At 40.5% G+C, this 12,591-nt stretch overlaps 1 protein-coding gene across 7 annotated transcripts in view; it reads right to left on the bottom strand.

Moving 5' to 3' along the window:
* The window catches only part of LOC148903072 (cyclin-dependent kinase 17-like), a 49,913-nt gene that overhangs the window by 3,950 nt on the left and 33,372 nt on the right, over positions 1-12,591 (bottom strand). For 6 of the 7 annotated variants that reach the window (XM_088995844.1, XM_088995825.1, XM_088995852.1 and 3 more), the window contains 12 exons: positions 9,612-9,668; positions 9,410-9,524; positions 9,228-9,322; positions 9,078-9,140; positions 8,877-9,000; positions 7,667-7,787; positions 6,171-6,268; positions 3,986-4,091; positions 2,363-2,405; positions 2,161-2,251; positions 2,006-2,083; positions 1,150-1,271 (listed from right to left, as the gene is read on the bottom strand). In XM_088995844.1, the coding sequence (XP_088851970.1) occupies positions 1,168-1,271; positions 2,006-2,083; positions 2,161-2,251; positions 2,363-2,405; positions 3,986-4,091; positions 6,171-6,268; positions 7,667-7,787; positions 8,877-9,000; positions 9,078-9,140; positions 9,228-9,322; positions 9,410-9,524; positions 9,612-9,668 (1,095 nt within the window). In that variant the 3' untranslated portion in view covers positions 1,150-1,167. The remainder of the gene's footprint in view (positions 1-1,149; positions 1,272-2,005; positions 2,084-2,160; positions 2,252-2,362; positions 2,406-3,985; positions 4,092-6,170; positions 6,269-7,666; positions 7,788-8,876; positions 9,001-9,077; positions 9,141-9,227; positions 9,323-9,409; positions 9,525-9,611; positions 9,669-12,591) is intronic. The other variant, XM_088995860.1, reaches the window with a different exon arrangement.

The raw sequence follows: 12,591 nt of genomic DNA, 5'->3' as shown, positions 1-12,591 counted from the left end.
AAAAAAGATGAAAATGTAACAATTCACATAAAAGCAAACATTGGAGCAAACCAATGGCGAACAATGTCTTGTATTACAAAATTGAAAAAAACTACATGATTAACTCATTAACTACAATTCCCCAATTTTTTCGAGAATTGGAAATACGACGTAGAGAACCATTCCCAAATTTGTTCGGGTTTTGTTTTTTCTTCTTAGGAGTGTGGATGAAGTGCTGGCCAGACCTCTGGCCATGTCTTTTTTCCCTTCCATGGGGGAAAGAATTTCCCCCTTTTTTCCATGTTAGCGCTTTGTTCCAGCTTCAGCTGTTGTTCAAGAGCTATATAAAACAATATGTATGTATTGCATTGTAATTTGCACAGCCGCCCTCATTTCAAGCTCATATTACTCCAGACCCATATAATTTAGGAATTAACTACTTTTTTCAGATGAAAGAAGAGAGTCTAAGGTTTCTTACGCTGCATTGAATGTTTAGGTAGTCTTACAACTCAGTATTCCGTGGGTCCTGAAATTTGAGTGAAAATGACAAAAATACTGGCACTGGACTGGACACATTTTTCCACGTGTGGCAGGGAATGAGTTAATAGTAGTTGTACTGTCTATTCAGAAACCCTCATGTAAATATACTTACCAGGCATCAATTGAAACACTGCAACAAAAGCTACATTATGACCATGCTTCCAATGAAGAGACACCACTTCAAACCCTTACCTACCGGCTAAACAAAAGGACTACCCCTCTCACTGCAGAAACCAAAAGAGGACTACAAAAGAAAGAATCAATTGTCTCCACTTTACATTCCTTCCTTTTACTCATACACTGCTGCATCTTTCAATCCTGACAGAAAAAGCTCAGGGCAAGTTTTCTCGAAGAACAAGAGATGACAGGCGAAGTGAAAGATGAGATGGGGGGGGGGGGGGGACGGATGTGCAATGTGAGGAGCCAGACAGGGGAAAGAAAAGCGTGAGCAGTACATGAGCGTCTCCTCCGAGGAGGGATGAGGTTATTTGGCTCATAAACTAGGAGACACATACAGACAAAATGGGGTAAACAAAGAGCATGGTGAGGGGAAAAGCAGCAAAGTGACAAATCAAATGGAAAGAAAAGAAAAGGAAACACGATAGACAGTGTGAAAGAGACCGTATTTACCAGAATGGTAGCGGCCACTCAGCCAGTGGAAGTGGAGGAGAGATTGTGACTCTGAGGCCTGGGATTGGCTGCTTCTCTCTGGAAGTACTGCGAGGGTGCGGACCCTAGTTTATGGGCCATGGCTTTTTAGGGTGACGAGTCGGGCATAAAGAAGTAAGTGGAGTTGGGAGCACAAGGGAGACAGAAAATATTCAGGAAAAAGATGAACATTGCGATAGAGAAGGGAATGGGTGCAGAGTCAAAGCAAGGGGCCGGTTTTTAAAGACAAAATGGCAAAGACAGAAAGAAAGAGAAAAAGAAACACATATATGCACACTGTGAATTTGTTGCTTTGTTTGTGTGCATTTTTTAGGGTTACAGTTCTTGATGTAGCACTGGGGTCAAACCGATTCAACCTCGGCCCCAAATTAATTTTATTGACAAACATACATTTGTAGTAAATCTACAAAATCAATAGCCCAACACAAGCGGTACTAAAAGGCACCATTATTATTGGAGAGTGGCCCTTTGGGAATACCATCGAGGTTTATAAAGGCCAGCTAGAAGAGCTGGTCAACTTCTTTTCTGATTATATGCTTGTTTCTCAGCCAGTCACGTCATTCCTTTTCTTCAACGAGAGCAACATCTCAGGCATCTCTTACAGGAGCTGATGTTCATAGCATAGATTAGGAAAAATGAATGTGATGTAAGACTAGAACATCGTGCTCAGAAAGTATGGTCACATAGCAGCGTGAAAGACAACATAAAGCAAGAAGAGAGCAAAAAAGAGAGAGGAGGCCTGTTCTCCTCCTGTTCCCACTAAGATATCCTCATTGTTTGTCTTTCTCTTCCGAGTTTGCCATCTCCAGAGACTTACTTGACTCCTGGTAGGTTGATGATCTCTTCCCTGGGTCTTTCTGGAGCTGAATGCCTTTTATGGAGAAAATTGAGGCAGCTAAAAACAAATGGCAGGAGGTTAGATGGCATCATGTGAGCAAGTTAGAGCAGGACTTGGTACCGGGGTTGACTCACTGTCAGCCAGTGTTTGAATCTGCTCGCCAAGAGTTCGGAAATACGCGTGTCGGAGAGCATCCTCGGCCGACACACGCTTTTTTGCCTCAAACTAGAATCACACAGAGATGGATGGATAAGAGGTTTACTGTAAGACTCGCAGTCTATACAGTAGGTGTATTTTTCTGAATCATAATCACTTGTACAGATAGTATTATATTACCTGGAGAAGTACAGAGAGCAAGTCATGACCATCGTTGTCTATCCTGCATACCAGCAAAGAACAGAGCGGAGGGGTCACTGAGGTCAAAGACTTAGAGTGTAAGCTTCATAGAACTATGGCAATTCTTTCACTTTTTATTACGGCATTTCCCACACTATAACGCGCACCAAAAATCCTTCATTTTCTTCAAAAGACGACCGTGCGACTTATAATCTGGTGCGCCTTATATGTGAAGTAATATTGAGCCACAATAGTTGTCAGAAAGCTTATTTGTAGTCTATTAATGAAATTTGACTGACCTAGATAAGAAAAAAAACTTTTCTTAGTCACACAATGGGGACATTTGCAATCTCCAGCAGCAAGATTGAATGAGGTGTGGGTAGAAAAGTATTGCATGCACAAAAATAAATGTCTCAGAAAAATAAATGTACACAGTCCGGATTTTCACATTTATTCAGCATCTGACTGTTATGCTAACATTGCCATTAGCACAGCACAGTTTCATGGATGCATAACATAACCTCAGCCGCTACTGCAGCACCTTATAATCCGGTGCACCTTACATATGAAAAATGTTTTAAAATATGTCATTCAATGAAGGTGCGCCTTATAATCCGTTGCGCCTTAAATCTGGAAAACATTTTAAAATGCATGTAGACCATTCATTGAAGGTGCACTTTATAATCCAGTGCACGTCATCGTGCGGAAAGTACGGTACTTATTAGCACTCATGACTTTATCAATATTTTGGTGGGTTCAGAGACCTGTTTCTAATATTATGGCCCTCGCTCGTTGTAGTGTAATAGACACATCAATGATTTCTTTTCACAAATTAACAAACTATTGTATGTACTTTATTTTTCTGTTTCGTTCATATTCAGGGTCATTATTTCTGTTACCTATCATGGTGTGCATGTGCGTGAATGCATATGCGCATTTGCATGCATGCATGTGTACCGTAATTTCCGGCGTATAAGCCGCACTAAAATGACTTGTGTATTTTCAAACTTTTTCTATATATAAGGCACATCAGACAATAAGGCACACCTTCAATAAACGTAAAGTTTTCCAGATAAAATGTATAAATACTGTATGTAAACGTTTTCAAAATATAAGGCACACCAAATTATAAGTCATGACAGTAAAGGCTGGGGTTACGCACTACTTCTTTTACAGCGGGAAATGGAGTCGGTGGCTGCTGACAATAGTTGTGAGACCTGTTCTGGTTCAATATTGCTTCACATATAAGGTGCATCTCCGTATAAGGCGCATGGTCATCTTTTGAAGAAAATGAAGGTTTTTGGGTGCGCCTTATACACCGGAAAATACAGTATTTGCGTGGGTGTGTGGTAACAGGTCGATCGCAGATTAGTTGCTTGAAAAGTAGATCTTCGGCCAAATAAGGTCGGGCACCCCTGATAAGTGTCCACTCGTCCTGATAAAATGGTAATATTGACAACCACAAATATTTGTGTGTCGGATTGTGTAGGTTCTGAAACCAACTGATATGCGTGACCGAGTTGAGGACTGTTGAGTGTGGAGTGATACTACTTCATTCCATGTCACTGATGGTAAAGTACTCTACATTTGGAGATTATCCTGCTTGTGAGAAGGCACACATACCTGGGAGCATGGTTAACAAGCGGCTCTGCCTTGTATTTGGGAAAATTATGTGTCTTAAACTCTTCACTGGTGCTGATGCTGGGCCAGGTCTCCTCTGTCGGGGTGCCTGGGCAAATTGATACCTTAGTTTATTAATCGGCTACAAAGCCAACAGGAGCACAAAAAAATGTATTTAGTTAGGAACAGAAAGATATGCCATACACGTTTATCAAGCATGGAGTTATGAGGAAAACAAAATGAACATTTCCCTGCACTAGAAGCCCCTTCCTACAGTATAGTCCAGGGGTGGGCAAACTTTTTGACTCGCGGGCCGCATTGGGTTCTAAAATTTGACAGAGGGGACGGGCCAGGAGCATTTGGAGGGAGTGTTTGGGCCGGAAATACTAAACCTAAAGCATTAAAGGACAACCGACGCCTCCCGACAAGTTATGTCCATAATTTATAAAATCACTTCAAATGACTTTTACTGAGCGTTTTTTACAAAGATTCCACAGCATATAGCTATAGTTTACGTTCTAAGACTTGCGCTGAATATTCACGAAGTCTTGTTTTCGAGTTGATGACGATCCCCATGTGACGTCACGTTTGGACCGCCCCTGACCGAGAAAGCGACACACAATGCATTTTGGGTACTTTGTTTGGTCTGAAAACTTCGTGTTGATGGCGAAATTAGAAGGAAAACACAAATAACGCCATGGTGAATCGTTGTGTGTTGCACCAAGACAACTATTTGATATTCGCTGACACAAATTCCCAGCTGACAAATCAGCCCATTTCCAACGGAGCTTGGGCGCAATCTTCTGCATTTTCTGGGTGCGACATTGCTGTCATTGGAGGCTCGAATTGATATGGGAGGACTCCTTGAATCAATTGCAAACATTTATGCTTTCCTCTTCAGAGCTATTTGAATCATATTCATAACTGGATGAGTAACAAGAAAACATCTTCTCCGAATCTGAAGCCATTGTTTTGGTTCTCGAGCAAGGCAAGACGTCATGGCGTGACGTCACGAACAAAGGGGTGGGACCTTCTGAAACTGGCCAATTCCGGATTCATTTTGAAGTCATTTTTATTGGTGTTTTTCATTTAACTAAAAATATCAGCCTGCCTGTTTTGGGTATTATAGATGCTATAAAACGTTTTTATAATGTCAGTGTCTTTCAAATGTGAAAAATATCCCTGATCAGTTAATAAATTTGTCTCAAGGAATATGGCGTTTACATACTATTTCGCAGATACTTGGAAATAGAGGAAATGGAAATAGAAATAGATTAAAATAACATGCACTGTGATTCATCAAGATTGCGTCTGTTTTTAATAGGTTTTCATTGAAGGGGCAAAGTTAAAGAAATCAACATTTATTGAAAAATGGAATCACTTTCAACATTCAAAACATATTATTCCACAACGAAATATTCAAGCTCAATAATACCTACTTGTGTTAAATTCCGCCAAATCATAGATGGTTTGTCCTGACCGCGCGCTCAACAAACTCCTCACTGACGCCCTCGCCTTCACGCGCAAACAATACACGTGTACCGTCGCCGAGCACACAGACATCGGCAACCTGCAGTGAAATTTGCATACTCTGCACGGCAGCCAATCAGAAGCATGCTGCTTTCTTCCGGACTTTCGCAAGTGTTATAAAGTCGTGCAATTGCATATCATTTTCTAAAATAGATGCTCAGAACCTCAGCCCAGAAGAAAGATTCAATAGAAGCTAACAACATATGTGACGCTACAAACGTAAATTTACATTAAACCGTGACTGTAAAGTGTACGTGAGACTCATGAAAGGGGCTGAGTGGCTCGTAGGAAGCAATCCAGACGTTGCATTGTGCACCACAATGACAATGGACTACTGCAGCAAAATCTAGCTATGCACATTTACCGTAAATTAAGCAAGGTAGCATTTGTAGTAGGTACATTCTTGATTTAAATAAAAACGTTATACTTTGTGACAATGTTTTTTAATGTGATTAGTTGTCTCATTGTGCTTCAGGTTGTGAAAGATGGGGCAGGCAACCTTTCAGTTATCTGCCCTGTTGTCCGCTAACTTTTTGTCATGAGTTTCAGACGCTGTTTTTAATATAATTTGGGCAGGTTCGGCGGGCCGGATTAAAAAGCCTAACGGGCCGTATGTGGCCAGCGGGCCGTAGTTTGCCCATGCCTGGTATAGTCTCACCAAGGATGCGGAATATGAGGTGAAGTTCATCCTCCACCGTGGATCCAGGGAACAGAGGCCTGCCTGTTATCATTTCATAAAAGATGCAGCCCACACCCCTGCGCAGTGATACAAACAAAAGTATGATGAGAGATGAACTGTTTCATAATACACAGACAACTAAGTTCATAACCAAAAGGTTTTAGTGCACAGTGTGCATCGATTGATTGCCACTTATAATACAACATTGCATCGTTACACAATTCGGGAAAAAAACATGCCTGCGTCCCTGAGCTCACAATGTTGGAGTACTCCCAAGCAACTCATTCACATAAATATAGTGTCTTATTCACACACTTTGGAGTATGAATCATACCGGTCAAAAATACATTATGAAGAACAAAAATAAATAATGAGTCACTCTGTCTGGAGTAGAAATCACATGCTAAAGGAGCATGTGACTGTTACATGGAAATAAGGTGACGATAATGTATCAAAAGTATTTGCGAATTCCCCCCCCCCCCCCCCAAAAAAAAAAAAAAAAAAAAAGTGGAACGAGTCATCATCGTCATAATTGCTAGCTGAACATATGGCCTCAGCCACAACAAGGATTTACTATTTACACATCAAAAGGCACAATAACTAACAAGGATTCTACGTTTGGCCACAATGTGACATGGGATTCTAGTTATGGAAAGTCATTTAAACTAAAAAGTAGTTGTAATCGGAAATTTCAACTTGAAAGGCAATGTCTTTTGCTTGTCGTCAATGTGTCCAAGCTCTCTAATTTAGATACGCTTACTTCACACTGGCTTCCCACAATCGTGCATCTTCTGCATTTTCTGCTCAAACATCAACTGTCATCATGTCTTCTTTCACTACAACTCTCAAGCGTCCCAGAGGTGCTTCTTGAGCTCGCTTGTCTGGCACCTCCATCCTCATTACACATCTGTCGATATACTCACTGTCTCTCCTCTAAGTGTGTCCAAACTATCTGCGCTCCCTTTGACTCCACAACATCTAATCCCGGGGGTCCTTCTGATTAGCTACTTTCAAAAGAGTCAGGTCAATCCTAAAGCAAACATCAGCATCTTCAATAATGTCACCTCCAGTTTGGCCCCCGCAGCTCGAGTCGAGAAGCTTCTATCACATAACACATCTTCTTTCACGCATGACTTTTGGGCCTGCTTGTTACTTCTTTTCGGTTTTGCTTTTGTCCTATATAGTGCCCACTGTTTTGAAATTAGATCATTGTACACTTGACTTTTCAGTAGATCACATTTAGTATAACACTTAATGATGGTTTCAATTTATCGAGATCCATCTTAGATACCAAAATGACATTGTCCCATGTGATCTCTGCCCCCTTCTTTCAGTAGCAAAATAAAGGAGCATACAGAATTAGACAACCTCTTGAAAAAGTCTGCTCTCATCTTTTCCAGTTGGGATGTGAAAGCCATAAACGTTACATTTACATAAATATGAAGAACAGTCTCTCTGTGTGTGCGTGTGCTCACCACATGTCTATGGGCGTAGAGTACTCAGTGGAGCCCAGAAGCACATCTGGAGGTCGATACCATAATGTCACGACTTCGTTTGAGTAGGTCTTTGTGGGGACAGACTTGGCACGGGCCAAACCTTAATTAAAGAGAGGAGAGGAGCACAAAGTAATGGAAATATTGACTTAGTAGACTCTAAACAAGAAAATGTTCGTTTCACACTGAAAAGCTTGTGAAATTGTGTATGTTCGCTAACCTAAACATTCTAAGCTGCTGGTAACGTAATAAATGTTTTGTGATTGATGTAATAATTCCTTGGTGTTCCCTGCCTCCATTAGTCAGTTGGGCTACGAGAAGCAATTGTGTGGGCTTGAGTGCAGTAATTCCAGCTATACAACATTGCACGATTTACCAAAAAAAAAAAAAAAAAGATTGGGGGATATCTGTTTGCATTAAAAATGATAGTTGTTGCCCAAGGAAAACATGGTCTTTTCTTCATTTATTGGAGTACGGTAACCTATTTGCAGTTTGCAACGTTACTAGTTGAAACTTACGATGCTATGGTGATGGTTTGTGGTTTATTTCCATTTTGAACTATTAACTCATTCACTGCCATATGATGTGCAAAAATGTGTCCACTCCAGTGCCAGGGTCTTCGTCATTTTCACTCAAATTCCAGGACCCACAGAATATTGAGTTTTCGGACTACATGAACATTCAATGCAGTGTAAGAAATCTTAGACTCTCTTCTTTCATGACAAAAAAGAGCTAATTCCTAAATTATATGGATCTGGAGTTATATGAGCTTGAAATGTGTGCGGCTGTCCAATATACAATTCAATACATACATATTGGTTTATATAGCGCTTTAACAACAGCTGAAGCTGGAACAAAGCGCTAAGATCGAAAAGAAGGAAATGCTGCCCTCTCATGGAAGGGAAAAACATTGCTAGAGGTCTTACCAGCGCTTTATCCCTGCAAGAAAAACCAAAACCAGAACATATTTGGGAATGGCGCTCCATGTCATATTTTCAATTCCTGAATACATTTGGGTATCGCAGTGAATGAGTTAATATTAGGCAATTATAAACGTTGCTAGGAGGCATCAATTACTGGGGCTCTTTTTCACTCGCAAATAACGGGAGTTTATTATAGACAGTATATGTACTGTAGTGAAGTCTATCAGAGGAGATTATAACACTGCCACTCTAGTAAAGCAGGACTGTACCAAAGTCTGCAAGTTTCAGTTCTCCTTTCTCATTGATGAGGAGGTTCTGGGGTTTAAGGTCCCGGTGTAGAACCTTTCTTCGATGGCAGTAAGCCAGGCCTCTCAGCAGCTGGAATAAGAAGATCTGAAGAGGAGACGCTAGTAAAATAATCATATTCAGCAGCAGTAGAATTCTTAGCGCTGACCAACCAAATGATATACCTTGACATTGTGTACACTCATGATGCTCCCACAGTCATCCATGTACTGCTTCAGATCCTTTTCCTAATGAGAGAACGCAGTGTTGACATTTCGATTTTTAAAACACATAACAGTAGGAGGACGCTACAAGTGCAGTGCACACACTCTCACCAGATACTCAAACACGAGTGTCAGGCACTTGTCAGTGTGGATAATGTCATGGAGAGTGACAATATTGGCATGCTTCAAGTCTTTCAGGAGAGACACTGTGCGGAGGAGACAAAGAGAGCATCAGTCAAGCCCAGATAACAAACTCGGCTGAAAAAGCAAAGCTGCTGGCAGTGTTGTCAAACCTTCTCTGATGGCTGTGCAAGGTGCACCCTCTTCATGCTCCAGTCGGATCTCTTTCAGAGCCACTAAGTTGTCCGTTAGCTTGCTTCGCCCCTTAAAAACGGTCGCATATGTTCCCTGGAAAAATAGTCAAAAGTACGCTTAGCCACAAGAAGAAATATTGAGATTGATATGATTCAGTTTTGGGCAACCGGCTCATCTTACCTCCCCTAATTTGTCCAGCTTGATGTAGGTCTCAAGTTTACCAAAGCCGATTTCAGACTAAAAGAGAAGACATTTTATACAATTAATGTGTATTCTTACCGTGATCACTATAGCAAATAATTGGATTGGATTGGATTGGATTGGATATGCCTTTATTAGTCTCACAGTGGAGAAATTTACATTTCACAGCAGCAAAGTGATGAAAGGAATGAAAGTAGAAAAACAAAATACATAAAAATAATGTCTGTTTTTGAAAAATTGGAAAATTGTGGAACATAATAATAATAATAATAATAATAATAATAATAATACATTTCAATTATAAGCGGCTTTCAAAACTCTCAATTTGCTCTGACCAAATGCTCTCATTTCTTTCAGATACAATTTTGTGTTTAAGTTCAGGCAAGTGTATTGTCTGTAAGTCGTCAAGTCCTGGATCCAGTCTTCAAAAACAAACAAAAACATTCTCTATGACATAGTCAGTCTGGTAGTAACTTTTTTTAAAAACTTTGTAACATATTAGAACCAATTTGATGCCTTGCACCTGCACATAAGCTGACACATTTCAAGACACAAATACAGTAAATGCTGCACTGTTGGTTGCCACGGCGTCTGGCAACTCAAATATGTTTGCCCCATAAGCAGTTGACCGAGAGCATGCATCTCATCTACGCATACACATTTCAGCTTTTGGGGCATCTGAATCTCTGTGGAAATGCCTAATGGGGCCAAAACCATTGCGTTGATAGTCCGGGTGTAAAAACCTTTCAAGCAATGTTAATGTTAAGCAGATTCCTTACTTACAGACAGTGTATTGTAGGTGTTCAAATACCTGACATGCAATGTGGTAGCCAGAAGTTCACGCCACTCATTCAAAGTGTTGAAAGATATTTGAATGAAAGAGGTGTTATAATGAAATAAGTATCATACGTTATGTGGGCAATTCTTATGATGTACGTATAATGGTTTTCAGGCTATTTAGTAGTCAAATAAATCAAACCAAAACTACACAGGCACTATTATTTTGTGAGGATCAAGTGTGGGGTGGTCGAACGTCCGCCTGCCAGGGTTTCCACTCACAATCACCTGTGACAAGGTAAAAAATAGATTATGCAATGGTTGATAGCATTAAAAATATGAATGATTAAGTGCATTTGTTGAGTGTGCTGTGTAAATAATACACAATGTTTTAATTCTAAACATACACCATGAAAAACTAGTCTACCAGTAGGGCATCCAGAAGCAAACGTAATAACTGTATATAGTATTTACCGGTATAAGGAAATGAATTAATTAATTCCATCCAAATGAAGATAATAAAGACATGACAGTCTAATCCAGATATGGGCAAACTACGGCCCGCGGGTAAGACGAATAAAGGTACATCCAATCGGCAGGGGAAAGGGTCTGCGGTGAGAAAGTTAGTCGGTGAAATACTGCATGATCTCATCAAACATGCCTATAAGAAACTTCACAGGTGTATGCCTGACCAAACACATAGCGTACATTATCGCCAACGCAGGCCTACACCAGCTCCGACACAGCAGAAAGCAACATCTTTCTGCTTGTCCATTTCTGTCAGCTGTGGCGTATCCAACTTGAGCCGACATGGGCTATTCTCCAATCCCAAGAAGATGCATTACCATTTGCTTTATGACAGTGCACATCTATTTGCATGGGCACATCTACTGTATATGCATGTTCGCCTGACAAGTTCATTTCCGCTCCAATGCTTTGGTGGGGGCTCGGCACATTATAACCAAACAGAAGGAACATAAAACCCAAGCAAAATAATGAAAAGTAGTGTGCGCCCTGAAGAGGGAATATTGCCACACTATGCCTTCATTTATGCTGTAAATAGCCTTTTTGGATGTGCAGCTGAGGAAGTGCATTTGGGAAAGAGGGTTTTTAGATGAATAGTACTTGCCAACAAAAGGGGTGGTTATTAGAAGGGTGGTGCACTTAAAAATCAAAAGTGGCAATGAGGTTATCAGCACAAAACAATCAACATCTTCCTTTTTCGACAAGTCTTGCCCATAATCTTCAGCAGACTATTGTGAATAATTGATTATGCAAGGCAACAAGCGTCCCAGAAATCTGATAGCAACCACCTTTGCTTGAATTACCGGTACAGTGAAGAGAGATCCGATTACGGTTTCAAACAGACATATGTTACATGACACCTGACACATGCTGCTGGCTTTAGCAAAAGACAAGCACACTCAAAGGTCCATGGCCCATTACCATTTGTGTGTTTTCCATTTCATGGCTTATATTTACAGATGACATATGTGACTACCCAAACAAGCACGTTTACTAATTTTTAATGTGATCCGTGTGAGCTGTATAAAATAAATTCAGCCTTTAAAAAAAGGAATGCCAGTATGTTATTATGTGTGCTTTTGCTGATTTTGTTGTGATGAGATTGGGGTTGTTTCATTTTTGTCACATTTTCTCTTTCAATAGGTATTTTTCCGAGTGGTTTTTGTCAGACCTGTTCCTTGTGTCTTCTTAGTTCCCACGTTGTCTCAGCAGATTGCTTGTATTTAGCGTCTTGGTTTCTTTGTTTTTGTGAGCTCATTTTCGCTCTTTATGTTAATCTAATCATGTTATGCTTTGTTTGATACTAAAGGACAACTGACGCCTCCGGACAAGTTGTGTCCATAATTTGTAAAATCGCTTCAAATGACTTGTACTGAGCGTATTTTACAAAGATTCCACCGCATATAGCTATATTTTACGTTTTAAGACTTGCGCTGAATATTCCGGAAGTCTTGTTTTTGAGTTGGTAACGAGTCCTGACGTCACGTCACGGAAGGAACACCCCTGACCGAGAAAGGACATACTGTCGCAGTCCTTTCATCACCTCAATGCATTTTGCGGTACTTTGTTTGGTCTGAAAACTTAGTGTAGATGCTGTAAAACGTTTTTCTGATGTCACCTAGGAAACAAAAAAGGGATGTTGGTTGTCTCTTCCCTG

This window comes from Hippocampus bargibanti, linkage group LG01 (genome assembly GCF_051943395.1).
Source record: "Hippocampus bargibanti isolate YZ-2025 linkage group LG01, ASM5194339v1, whole genome shotgun sequence".
Classification (NCBI taxonomy): Eukaryota; Metazoa; Chordata; class Actinopteri; order Syngnathiformes; family Syngnathidae; genus Hippocampus; species Hippocampus bargibanti.
Note: the sequence above shows the minus strand (reverse complement) of the source record. Positions and strands in the feature narration are given on the sequence as shown.